Source organism: Sus scrofa, chromosome 1, assembly GCF_000003025.6.
Source record: "Sus scrofa isolate TJ Tabasco breed Duroc chromosome 1, Sscrofa11.1, whole genome shotgun sequence".
Classification (NCBI taxonomy): Eukaryota; Metazoa; Chordata; class Mammalia; order Artiodactyla; family Suidae; genus Sus; species Sus scrofa.
In genome coordinates, this window is record NC_010443.5 from 159,239,875 (window position 1) to 159,253,059 (window position 13,185).

The window sequence follows — 13,185 nt, forward strand, 5'->3', positions numbered from 1 at the left end:
TTAAAATAATAATGAACAAACTTACCAATATTTTCTTCAGACAGTCTTAAAATCTCCTGGAACTGAGGTTTTACCTAAGCAGCCCAAAGAAAAGATCCAAAAAGTTTCAAGGTCAATGGACCAATCAGTAATTAAATAAATAAAATGTTTACTACCAATGGTATTACTACTACTTATTTATTTTGCTTTATAGACCATTGATTCAAGTGGTCAAAGCTATAACAATTCTTAAAAGCTATAGGAAAAAAGAGGAGTTGAGTTACTGAAAGCAACACCTTTAAGAGATAAAATATTGAAAAAAATCAACTCAGGTTATCAAGTTTTCTAAAAGGCCTTTAGTTTCTCCAACTAAATTAATTTCCAAGATGATTTTAAGTGCCCGAAATTATTATCTCCTAAAACTGAATTTAATGGTAGAAAGGGCATTCAGACAGATATATGATTAAAATCATTGACAAAAAATCTGTTATATATAAATGGAATGAAAACGAAATTCCACTCATTTAGAGTATTAGGTAATTAATATTCATCATGTTGCTATCCTTTGGCTTAGATTAATCTTTTATTTTAACTTCCTTAAAGTTTAATTTTAAACATCAAATGAAGAATTTAACTTTAAAATTTTAAGTTAGAGCAAATGTTTGTTTCAATTGTTTATTATTAACATTATCACAGATTTCAGATTTTAAGCCACTGAAGTCAGCCACTTACTGTTAAGTGCTAAAATGAACTCCTCATTATTTTTGCAAAACAAAATTAAAATAAATAACAGCTGCTTCTTTTGGAGATGCCAAACAATTTTTTACAATAGTGATTACCAGTAAAATCAAGCTGTATTATTTAATAACTAGGTGTTAATAATGAAAAATGTAAAAGGACTTTGTTTCTTCCACAGTAACATCAAGGTCTGGTTTTTGCCCTCCTATTGGCAGGTCAGGCATATTAATTTACAAATTCAGTTTAAGCTGAGATGTAGACTACTATGAGGAGATTACTCTACACACCCAGACTTAAGAGAATTAAAAGACACTGAAGGAACTTCTTCATTTCACACATGAAAAGATTAAGCCCGGATACATTAAGTGATTTATTAGAGGACATAAAGATAACATGGTCATAGCTCATTTTCTGAAATTTAACCTAGTCCACTTATACTGAACTGCTTTGCTATAAATGTTTTAATAAACACAGGTTTAATAGTAAAAAGCTGCACAAAATTCTTAAATGTCTTGATTAACATATGATTATATCAACTACATCTTTTTGTGTTTTTATTAGGTTTCTAAAGAACTGGCTTTAATGATATGCTATGAAGACAAACAGACTAATAGAATTAAAGAAGAAAGTGGGACTTACACGGACATCACAATATCTAAAACTACACAATAACCCAGATAGGCAAATGGGGCAGTGATTGAAATAAGCAGTTTCCTCTCAAGTGTCCATGCTATTCCATGAACTTATATCTTTGTAGCAAATATTCTACACAAGCTGCTTTGGTTCTATAATCACCTGATGTTTTGACCAAAGCATGCTGAGTGAATGGCTGCTTCCTGAACCTGTGGTAGATGGTAAAGTACCAGAAGCACATTCAAAGGATTGCTGTTGAGCTCCCTAACTGATACTTCCTGAACTGGAAAGCTTTGACATATCCACAGTGAGTAGATCTTATACCCAAACCCAGATACAAACTAAGCTTTGGTTAAATCATCTTTGAAAATCAATAAAGACAAGAATATTGATAAAATCAATAAGAATCACTGACTAGAATTTTCCTTTATTCTCATAGTTTTCTAAGATATTAAAATTAGAGGAGTTCCCGTCGTGGCGCAGTGGTTAACGAATCCGACTAGGAACCATGAGGTTGCGGGTTCGGTCCCTGCCCTTGCTCAGTGGGTTAACGATCTGGCGTTGCCGTGAGTTGTGGTGTGGGTTGCAGACGCGGCTCGGATCCCGCGTTGCTGTGGCTCTGGCGTAGGCCAGTGGCTACAGCTCCAATTGGACCCCTAGCCTGGGAACCTCCATATGCCGTGGGAGCGGCCCAAAGAAATAGCAAAAAGACAAAAAATAAATAAATAAATAAGTAAAATTAGAGTAGAGGAAGAGCTATGCTTTTATTTACTCTGGGTTATAGCATTAATCAACATATTACATTTCTATGTCTCTTGCATATAAGAAAACATGGAAATCAAGTTCTTACCTTAGTGTTTGTAAAAATTTTGCCAAATGTCCGGCAAAGGCGCCAGAAAAATCTGGAGAATTCATGGACACATGCAGTTGAAGTAACATTAATTTTGCCAACTATTTCTATAAGTTGCGGCAACCTGAATACAAAAGGAAAGAAAAACAGGCAGGGGATACAAATAAATTATTGTTTCCTTGCCAATTCCTGAGACAAGGCAAATCTTAACAACTTCTGTTCTGCTTTTCATAGCCAGTAAAATTGAAATACTAAGGACTTGTTTGGGATCCTTTGAAAAAGTCTTAAGTTCACATTCTATAAATTTCTTAAAATAAATTTTAACTGATTGTCATAAAATATATGGAACCTTAATAGTAGAGTTCTAAGCATGGAGTTAATGAGATTCAAATCAATGGAGTTGATGCTTCACACAAGAGCTTGGATAACATACCACCATGCATTTTAGCTCCAAAACCTAGAAGTCTAGTTAGAGTTTAAAATTCATCACCACTTTTAGACAATAAGGTAGCAGATATGTTCTTCTGACATAATAGAGCAGCACCATCCTGAGAGATAAGTAACTATATATATCTAGTGGTATAAATCTCTTCCTAAAGAAGTTTACCACAGATGATGCCAAGTTATGTTTTCTTATATTTTGTCCCTCAGGCTAAAATAGTGAGCTATCTTCCATTCAACTGATTGAGGTGTACCCAACAAAATGGAGGTGGTAACTTACAATTGATTGACAACCCATAGTAAACTCTCCCAGCCTGTTGTACCCTCATGTTCCAGCTGATAATCATAAAGTTGTAGTAGCACTGCCAATTGCTCACGGCTTCCAATAATAGTAGACACATCTTGAAGTGGTGACATAGGCCGAGGGAACCTGGTCACTATAAATAATAGAAGCAAAATAAATTGCATGGAAGATGGCATTTGGTAAAGTGAGCTATTCTGTCAAAAGAATAGTAAGATTCTGTCTCCTGATATTTATTTAGCTTATTGTAGACTTTAAATATAAAACAAAACATACTGGATAAATCATTTTTAGAAAAAAAAGGAAATACAGTTGACCTCTGTATAACTCAGGGGTTAACTTGCCTATAACTTATAGTCAGCCCCCTGTATCAAAGGCTCCTCCACATCCATGAGTTCACTCAACTGTGGACCACGTAGTATTAGAGTTTTAACTAGTGGAAAATATCCTTACATATGTGGACATGTGCAGTTCAAAAACCTGTAGTTTATGAGTTAACTGTGAATTCTTGTCATACGGATGAATTTAACAAATCTCAAAAATTAAGATTTTATAAGACTACATAGCTAATAAACAAATACTGTAATGAAATAGCTTGCCAGTGAAAATTAAAATTTCCTGTGGTTTAAATTAAAATATTTCCTTCACAGAGTAAGAAACTAATTGATTGATAGCAGGAAAAAATTGTTCAATGCCAGAGAATAATGACATAAAGTACATTAAAGCTTGAACTGTATAGGCTTCTTAAGTATTTAATTTCCGATATTACACGTTTTAAAAAATTTTCCACAGTTTGATAAACAAGTTAATAGAAAGTGTTAAAACCAGTGAGCAGTAAGACAAAGCAAAATGTACTATAACTATCATAACAAGGGTCTCATGTATATACTTCAAAAGTTTTGGAGAAAACTGAAAAAATTACTTTTAAATTATGCAAATAAAACCTGAGTATATACTAGTATACTTTAAAATTTGAACATGTCAATATAATTTATGATTCTATAGATTATAATGAGATCCCAGGTTATTAAGAAATAGGTCTTAAATGGCTAAGGGAACAATGCTACCAAGAGCTCATTAACTGTTTGTCAGAAATTTCTAACAGCCCAACTCCTGAGTAGAGATTAACGCCCTAAAAAGACACAAATAAGGATGTAGCATTTCCTCAAAACACATTAACGGCTTAATGATAATCATTAAACTTAAAGTATGAAGTAACTGTAAAACTGCTCCGAGACAAAATTAAGATGTTATCATTTTCCTATGCCCAAGGCTTTTAACAGTATCTTAAGTGCAGATAAAGGTTATCCCTTGCTAGCTGAAGATTCCTATTTCCTATCATAATACACAAATAAATGAATTTGGGTAACGTGGTATTCCATACTATCTGAGGTTTCTGCTCGAACTGTCACTATCTCAACGTAGGAATCAAACAGATTTGGATGTGGAGGGTTATCTGTACTTCATATTTTTATATCATGTCAAAGCATAACTGACATAACTTCAAACAAGGTTATATTGGTCACAATCTGTGATTCTATGAGGGAATCTATATCATTCCTTCAAAAATACTGACAAATTATTGAAAATAGTGGAACAGTTAAAAGTAAAGATATGTCAAGATTTACTGTAGGAAAAGTAAAGTCCAAAGATTTAAAGCTAGGTCCAATAAAAGCAAAAACAGTGTCAAGAAGTAAGCAATTAGTTGGATAACTCAGTTATAGCAGATAAGCATTCAAAATGATTTAGGAACCTGAAAGCACTATTCTGTTTAGCAGGATTTAAAAAAATTTGAGGAGTTCCCGTTGTGGCGCAGTGGTTAACGAATCCGACTAGGAACCATGAGGTTGTGGGTTCGGTCCCTGTCCTTGCTCAGTGGGTTAACGATCCGGCGTTGCCATGAGCTGTGGTGTAGGTTGCAGACGTGGCTCGGATCCCGCGTTGCTGTGGCTCTGGCGTAGGCCGGTGGCTACAGCTCCGATTCGACCCCTGGCCTGGGAACCTCCATATGCCGTGGGTGCGGCCCAAGAAATAGCAACAACAACAACAACAACAACAACAACAACAACAAAAGAGAACATTTAAAAAAAAAAAATTTGAGCATCTAACTTACAGCAATACAGAAAGGTCCTTGGCATTTTAATAGGCTGGCAATACACTAGCATTTTATTGTCAAAAAGTAACCAAAATTATCCAAAACCAACAAAATAACTGCTGTTATGACTCTTTAATGTATTTCCCTCTTACTAGAATGTAAGCTCTGTGATGGCAGAGTTTTGTCTATTTTATTCATGACTGTGTCCAATGTGTTTAAAATGGTGCCTGACATAAATATTAGTTAGTGCTGTGGAATTTCCATTATTTAAGAGAAAAAAAATAAATATTCACTTATAATAAATTGTATTCCAAATTATATAGATGTATAGATAGACCCTAAATAAAGATATACTAATCCTCAGATATAATAAATGTATTATAACCTATATGTGAGTGTGATAACATTAACATTTATAGCTACTGTTAAAAGAGTCAAACTAAGTCAATGAAAACTAAAAATAAAAGATTATTTTTGGCATGATAAAGACATAATCATAAAGAAAGCTCACATAAACACTGGAAGGAACATGTTTAAGATGGTAAAGCAGCTTCGAAAATTTTCTATCTGATCTCTAGCATGTGCTTGACAATAGGCAACATCCAAGAATTATTTGTTACTTGAATGAATGAATGAATGAATGATAGCAAATGCTAAGGGTTGAACTGTGTCTCCCTTAAAAATTCATATCTTGAAGTGCCAATCCTAGGCTCTCAGAATGTGACCTTATTTGGAAACAGTGTTATTACAGATATAATTAGATAAGATGAGGTCATACTGGAGTAGAGTAGACTTCTACTCCAGTAAAAATGATCCTATAAAAAGAGGAAATTTAGACACACACACAGGGAGAACAGAATGTGAAGCTGAAGGCAGAGATTGGGGTGATGCATCTCTAAGCCAAAGAACACCAGCAAACCACTAGAAGCTAGGAAGAGACTTCCTAGCTTCATGGCCTTCAGAAGGAGACAACCCTGCTGACACTGATCACAGACTTCTAGCCTTCAGAACTCTGTGAGACAGTAAATAACTATTGTTTTGGTTTTTTGTCTTTTTGCTATTTCTTTGGGCCGCTCCCGCAGCATACGGAGGTTCCCAGGATAGGGGTCGAATCAGAGCTGTAGCCGCTGGCCTACGCCAGAGCCACAGCAACGCAGGATCCGAGCCGTGTCTGCAACCTACACCACAGCTCACGGCAACGCCGGATCCTTAACCCACTGAGCAAGGCCAGGGATCTAACCCGCAACCTCATGGTTCCTAGTCGGATTCGTTAACCACTGCGCCACGACGGGAACTCCTAAATAACTATTGTTAAAGCACTAGAATTATGGCACTTCGTCATGGTGGCCCTGGCAGAGCAATACAGCGAGACAGAAAGAAAGAGAGGGAATTAGAAAGATAGGCAAGTCCCTAGACAGATGAAGTGCCTTAATGGATGGAGAAGTAGAACCTAAAGCGGCAAGCTATGAGAGCTTTATGAAGGTTTATCTTAAAAGTTTGAATTTTCATTCTCCTCAATATCATTAAAAAACATTAACTCTATCCCCAACCATTCTCAATTTTCTAAGTAAAACTGGCATCCAAACAGTATACACCATTTTTATGCTGTGCTTTGTGTATTCTTGGACATGCTGCTTCATATACCAAAGATTATAGGTAGCCCAGTTTACTTTGTATGAAAACTGCAATTTTAAAAACTGTTGATTTTTCTCAATGTTACAATTCTTGTGTCTATCAGAAGCCTGTAAAAGACATGGATAATTTCACAAATCTGAAAAAGATGCAAAGGGATCTCAAACATAGTAAGAGCTTGCCGACAGCCATTTATCATGAGGGCTGGGTGCAATGAGGCTACCATATGCCATGGATTAAAGGTCACTTGCTGATTAGATTAGCTGGACTTTGAGCTAAGAAAATACTGGCTTTTGTGATTAATTCATGTATTTCTGAAAATAAGTCATATTACCTCCTTTAGGAAAAAAAAAAAGAAAATTGTGCTGTGTATGCTAATATCCCTATCAAGGACATAGTAGGAACGAGTAATTGTATTTACCTTTCCCTACTGAAAATAAGATGAATAGCTGGGAAAGAAAAAAAATGAAGGAAAGTAGAAATGAAAAGCTTCATAAATTGGCCATGACAACTATTAATTCAGCTCTATTAATGAAAGGAAAGACTTATTTCTGATTGGTAACACTGAAAAAAGAAAGATCATAGAAAGACTCCAGATTAAAAGAAAGTATAAATATAAAATAATACCATGAGGCTTATCCACAAAAGATGAAGCCATGCAGTTCCCTTGATATCATATAATCTATGACCACACGGTTCCACACAGATAAAACATTTTAGTAATTATGCTGTCATATAAAGTGATTTTTATAATTTTAATCAAAAACAATTCTCTGGGAGCTAAGATGTTAATATTCTACATCCTTCTCTATAATTTTTGTTCAGTACCTTCTATTTGTGGCACTTCACCATGGAGCTTGGCTCTGCTGGAGAAAGGTGCATTCTGTAGCACTAATGCAAAGAGAGATGGGATCAAGGACTGCAAAGCAGACAGATACATGTGGAGCTTATGTTCATCCAGCCCGTGTTCTCCTTCCTGAAATGTAAGGAGGTAGAAGCTAATTTTAGTCTTTTGAAATTATGTATTTATGTCGTTCTTCCTTTCTGTGGCAAATGATAAAACATTTAAGGACATGTATATGAGACTCACAGCATAAAGGAGATGTCTATGAATCTTTTCTGAATTTCTCTGAGTATGTGAAAATACGAAGAAGTGCTAAGGCACTATAGAAGTAACAGAAACTTTTATATGGAAAACTTTAGGGTGAACATCAGTCATTTCTTTTTGTATGGAACTTCTTTTACAGTTCTTTTTTTTTCCTTTTAAGAGGGTCTTCTCTTTTCAAATGTTTTAAGTCAGGTTAAAGAAATTAAAGTGAACCATAGGAATCATTTTAAACACTTAACTGTTAAGCCAGCAGCCGAACTTGCTATTTTACTTTCCTACTCCTAACTCCTCTTTACAGATTTGGTGACAACTATACTTTCCAGGATTGAAAGCACTTAAAAAAAATTGAATGTATAGATAAAATGCAGGAGAAGAAATTTCAAAAGGAAACAAAATAAAGAGGTAACAGGAAAAAAAAAGCAGTAAAATGATCACCATGAGTCACAGAAATCAAATATTAAAGTTAAAAAATGGAATCCTTAGAAGTGAAAACATTTATTGCTATTCAAATCCACTTGAGTTATCCTTATTATAAATATCAACTGTGTCAGAAATACCAGATATATTAGTTATTTACTATCAAGCTCTAACTTAGTTAATTTCTTCATGGAAGAATTACCATCTGTGCTGAATACAGCAGCTAAGTTTAGTAACAATGTGGAGTTAGCTGTGTTATGAAATGGAACAAAAAAATCCCCCAGGTACAGATAATTCTCAGATAGAAGGAATGTAAACATTAAAAAAAAAAAAAAAAAAAAAAAAAACCTTTAAAAAAATTCTCTAGATTTCGGAGTTCCTGTTGTGCCTCAGCAATAATGAACCTGACTAGTATCCATGAAAATGCAGGTTCGTTCCCCGGCCTTGCTCAGTGGGTTAAGGATCTGGTGTTGCTGTGAGCTGTGGTGTAGGTAACAGACGTGGCTCAGATCTGGTGTTGCTGTGGCTGTGGCGTAGGCTGGCAGCTACAGCTCCAATTCAATCCTTAGCCTGGGAACTTCCACACGCTGTGGGTGTGGCTCTAAAAAGACAAAAAAAAAAAAAAAAAAAATTCCCTAGGTTTCATAAAAAGATATATTTTAGTTTACTTGTCTATATTTTTTTAACACCTATTTTGAACTTTATAGAAAAAAAGCCCAATTTTTAAATTAAATGAATATATGTATATACATATAAGACTATCTACAGAGTAGTCAAAATACTTGGTAAGAGCTTTATAGATTCCTTAAAATTTAGGGGTAGAAAGGGCAAGAGTTTGTTTTCAGACAGATCCTGGTTTTGTCATTTAACAGCTCTAAGATTCTAATCAAGTTTCTTAAACACTCAGTTTTCACACAAAAAAACAAAATATAATTCAAAGGGTTACAAGAATAAAATACACATTATAGTATCTACCTTAATGATACATAATTAATATACACAGTAAAGAAATGTAAGTTTTCATTCCAGGCTCTAAAATCAACATACAGTACAAAAATTAGACCAAGAAGTTTCCATTGTTTCTTCAACTTTTTTTCAATTCTTTCACTTGGGAAGAATGGAAAGTTCATTTTAAAAAGTGAGGGCATGAACTACTGCAGTGAAATAAAGTATGTTGCTATCTTGTAAATAAGAAAGATATTAAAAGGTCTTGAGAGACTCATGTTTTTGTTATCTCTGCATTCTGGGAACTGATACTTTACCTAAAATATTTACGTATTCAGAAGAGACTAGGAAGAGGCAGCATTGTGAATAGGGTACAAGTTAGTGCCACAAAGATGTTATTTCAGTCAACAAAGTCAGATCATGCCCTTTCTCCTCTAGCTTCAGCCAAGCAGAACTTCCTCATATCTCTCTTGGCTCTAGACCAGTAGACTCTTTAACAGGTAATTTATTAGAATGTTCAGTTAAGTGGTATTTTCTGTCTCTGTTCCCCAACACTCTTTCAAGATGCCTTAAAACATACCTTTTACATTTCCATTAACTATATAAGTAAAGGAAGCATTTACCCTGAGAAGTTTTTCAATCTTGTTCAGCAATGTGGGTATAAGATGAGACTGTAAATTTCCAAGTTCTGTAGTCCAGGCAGCATAAGCTGGTAAAAATACTTGATGTGTTGCACTAACTACTCTTTCTGAGGGATCACCCAAGGCTGACAGCAACAATTCAAAACCCTGCCAAAAGGAAACAGGTAAAATGCAGATTAAAAAAAAAAAAAAAAAAAAAAAAAAAAAGAAAACCTAAAAAAACAATTAAAAAATGTAACAAATATTTTGTAATACATTTAGGAGACATTTTAAGCAAGAAAAAAAAAGTTCATAATCCTACCCTCCCCAATTTCTTTAAAGAAAAATGTCATGTATCCATTGATGGGGAAATCAAAGTGAAAGAGTGGTAACAAGGCACGCTTGTTGGCAATTTCCTGTCATAAAACTGTGGCAATACTAAAAATGAATAAAAGCATTTTCTCCTCAGAATTGCAGAATTGAAACCAAGCAGCCAACTTCAACTGGTTAAAGTTGACACATGTGCCATTCCTACTATAGATTATAGGGTATCTGAATCAGAGATTTGGAATATTTTACTATTTGGAATTTTACAATGGGATAAATGGGATGCATTCTGAAAAACATACCTGTTGATATTTGTCTGGATCATCAATGTATCCCATAATGATACCGAGGCTTTTGATCACAGCTTCTCTCACCAAATCTGCCTTATCTTCCATTAACATCTGTTGCAACATTGAAAGAACCAAGGAGCTACGGATTTCTTTCTGAAAATCAACACGACCGTATTTTACTATTTAACACCAGTGGCAGAAAAGTATAGACAATAATATGACAGATATCCATCTACTCAAAATCTAGATTAAATATTATGTTAACAACATTTTGCTATATTTGTTTCAAGTCTTCATTTTTGAAAGATGTAAAACACACCAGATACAGCTGAAGTATCACTCACCTCCACCTTCTCCCCCCTTTTCTACTCTCCTTCTCTAAAGATAATGCCGTCTATCCTGTACTTGGTATTAATTATCTCCCAGAATATTTTTATATTTTTACTAAATATGTGCCAATCCCTCAGACCCTTACAGAGCACTTTGGCATAGTCACCACTCAGCTATAAGCGGACAATGACTCTTCTACCACTACCTGTGCAACTCAGAGAAGTGCGCTGAGGGAGGGATTATAAAAATGATTCTGGTAATCAAAACTTTTGCCTGGGGCAGCTGTGTGGAAACATTATAAATTCTTGGTATTCCTGTTCTTTGAAGAACTGAAGAGAAAAAATTCAAACGGAATGATAAAATATGAGAGTAAACTTTAAAAGTTCTTTAAAATGTTGCTATTTTCAGATGCTACTATTTAATATGTCAACCACTGTTGTGTCTTTTAATTTTACACAGTTTTCCCCCATAGTTTTAGCCCAGTTAATGGCTGAGGTTAGAATAAAGAGTTACAGTTATACAAATTCTTGCCTTCCCTTTCCTTTTTTGTACCATTACTGTAATTTGATCAATTTATAAAATTCTTTGAACCTAAACTTGTTTAGGTCCTTTTTACATTTAAGAGTTAAAGTAAAAAGATATGACCTTATTTACAGCATGGTTTGGTATGTAGAGCAAGGTCTGAAAGACGTTTTTAAATGACCTATTTTTGTTTACTTTTTAGAAACAAAAATATATGTTAACTTTAGCAAATTTTGGTCAAATTTAGGTTGTCTTTTAGTACAGTCTGGTTTATTTATCCTTTAGGCTAAAAACTGCACCCCAAAGTTTTTTTTAAAAGAATGTTAAAAGGGCTTTTAGATTCTTATCAGCACAGGCAATAGGACAGAGCTAAGTAAACTTCAGCTAGGTATGTGCTTTGCAATGATCTAGGCTGAGGTCAACTGTGGCAGTTTCAGCATGCTAAGGGAACCCACAGGACAAGTCAGGAGGCATTACTCCCTCAGTAAAACACTGAGGTTTTACTGCTACGAGTTACAGTGGGGTACAAGGAAAGTGGAGATCCATGGAGGAAACATTAAGCCCATTATTAATACTGCTTAGCATAATAGTACTAGGAGCAGTGTGGAACAGTTTACTTCTTTGCTAGCATGTGACGTTCATCTCTGTCTTGGAACAATAAATACTAGGATGCTCAAATTCACTCATGTATATCTATCTGTATGATTTATCACAACAAAAAGATACCAGTTTTCTCTTAAAAGATAGGAAAACGTTAAAAAAAAAGTTTGATTATGCCCGGTTCCTGGTGGAGGTATAAGAACTCCAATGCACTACTCATAGGAGTACAGTCTGTGCTATCTTGGTTGGGGGCAATTTAACACTGTCAAAATAAAAAATGAAAATACTGAAAGAAGCAAGATACAGCAATATCAACAGTGAATGAAATAAAAAATGCACAGATTCCCACACAAGGGATAAGAAACATTGTATATGATTATTTCTGGGTAAGAAAAATTTAAAGGACATAAAAATGCAAGCTGGTATATACATAAATTTGTATTTTTTGTAAGTATTAATTAAAAACCATTAACCTTAAATGCATATCTTTGGAAGGAATTACTAGGGCCAGAGAAGTCTTTGATTTTCATTTTATTCTTTTCTATACTGCACAAAAATTTTTAACGAAAAAAAAAAACGTTACTGGAAGTGAGACTATGACATTCTTTTCTTTATGTTTTTCTGAATAAAAAATATAATAAATTTTATTTTTTAAAAAGACAACTGTTGTACTATTGGTTTTTCCTTCTTCACTAAAGAATATGAGTAAATAGTAAATGCAACATAAATAGTTCATGCATTGTTATACAATTCCAATTTTTGTACCCTTTTAAAAGAACAACAGTACAAAAATGACCCTTTAAGGCAAAAGTCAGCAAACCTTCTGGGCCAGATGAGATGTACTCTTGGGTTTGGGAGCCAAAAAGTCTCAGGTGCAACTACTCAACCCTGTGGTTGCTGTGTGTAAGCAGACACAGACAATATACAACAAATGGATGTGGTTATGTTCCAATAAAGCTTTATTTACAAAAGCAAGCTGTGGACTAGATTTGGTCTCCAGCCTGTGTTTTGTCAAGCTCTGCTTAAAACTATGTTTGTTTCTACCCCTTCTAAGTCGTGGACCTATGGGAAGATACTTAAATGTGCACAACAGTCCAGTGGTTCTTTTTCTTTTTGGTGACAGCATTCCTCCAGTCATTTAAAAATTAATGAGCACCTCGAACAGCTTTTGTTTGGGTGGGTAATATCTATTAATACCTATCATATTAGAAATTAAAAATGAAAAATTTTAAATTATTAAGTCATTAAAATACAATAAACTCATTAGAGGTTAACATGAATAATGAAATGATAATTTTAATGACAATAACTATAAACAAAAAAAATAGTGACAAGAATGGTGTTGTTTTACATTTTG

At 34.3% G+C, this 13,185-nt stretch overlaps 1 protein-coding gene across 10 annotated transcripts in view; it reads right to left on the bottom strand.

The window, feature by feature from the left end:
• KIAA1468 (KIAA1468 ortholog) overlaps positions 1 to 13,185 on the bottom strand; it is a 109,725-nt gene that overhangs the window by 31,924 nt on the left and 64,616 nt on the right. For all 10 annotated transcript variants that reach the window (XR_002346087.1, XR_002346074.1, XR_002346082.1 and 7 more), the window contains 6 exons: positions 10,389 to 10,529; positions 9,763 to 9,927; positions 7,498 to 7,645; positions 2,922 to 3,078; positions 2,201 to 2,324; positions 26 to 74 (listed from right to left, as the gene is read on the bottom strand). Coding sequence is in view for 7 of the 10 variants with exons in the window: in XM_005654481.3 (XP_005654538.1) it covers positions 26 to 74; positions 2,201 to 2,324; positions 2,922 to 3,078; positions 7,498 to 7,645; positions 9,763 to 9,927; positions 10,389 to 10,529 (784 nt within the window). In the remaining 3 variants the exon portion in view is untranslated. The remainder of the gene's footprint in view (positions 1 to 25; positions 75 to 2,200; positions 2,325 to 2,921; positions 3,079 to 7,497; positions 7,646 to 9,762; positions 9,928 to 10,388; positions 10,530 to 13,185) is intronic.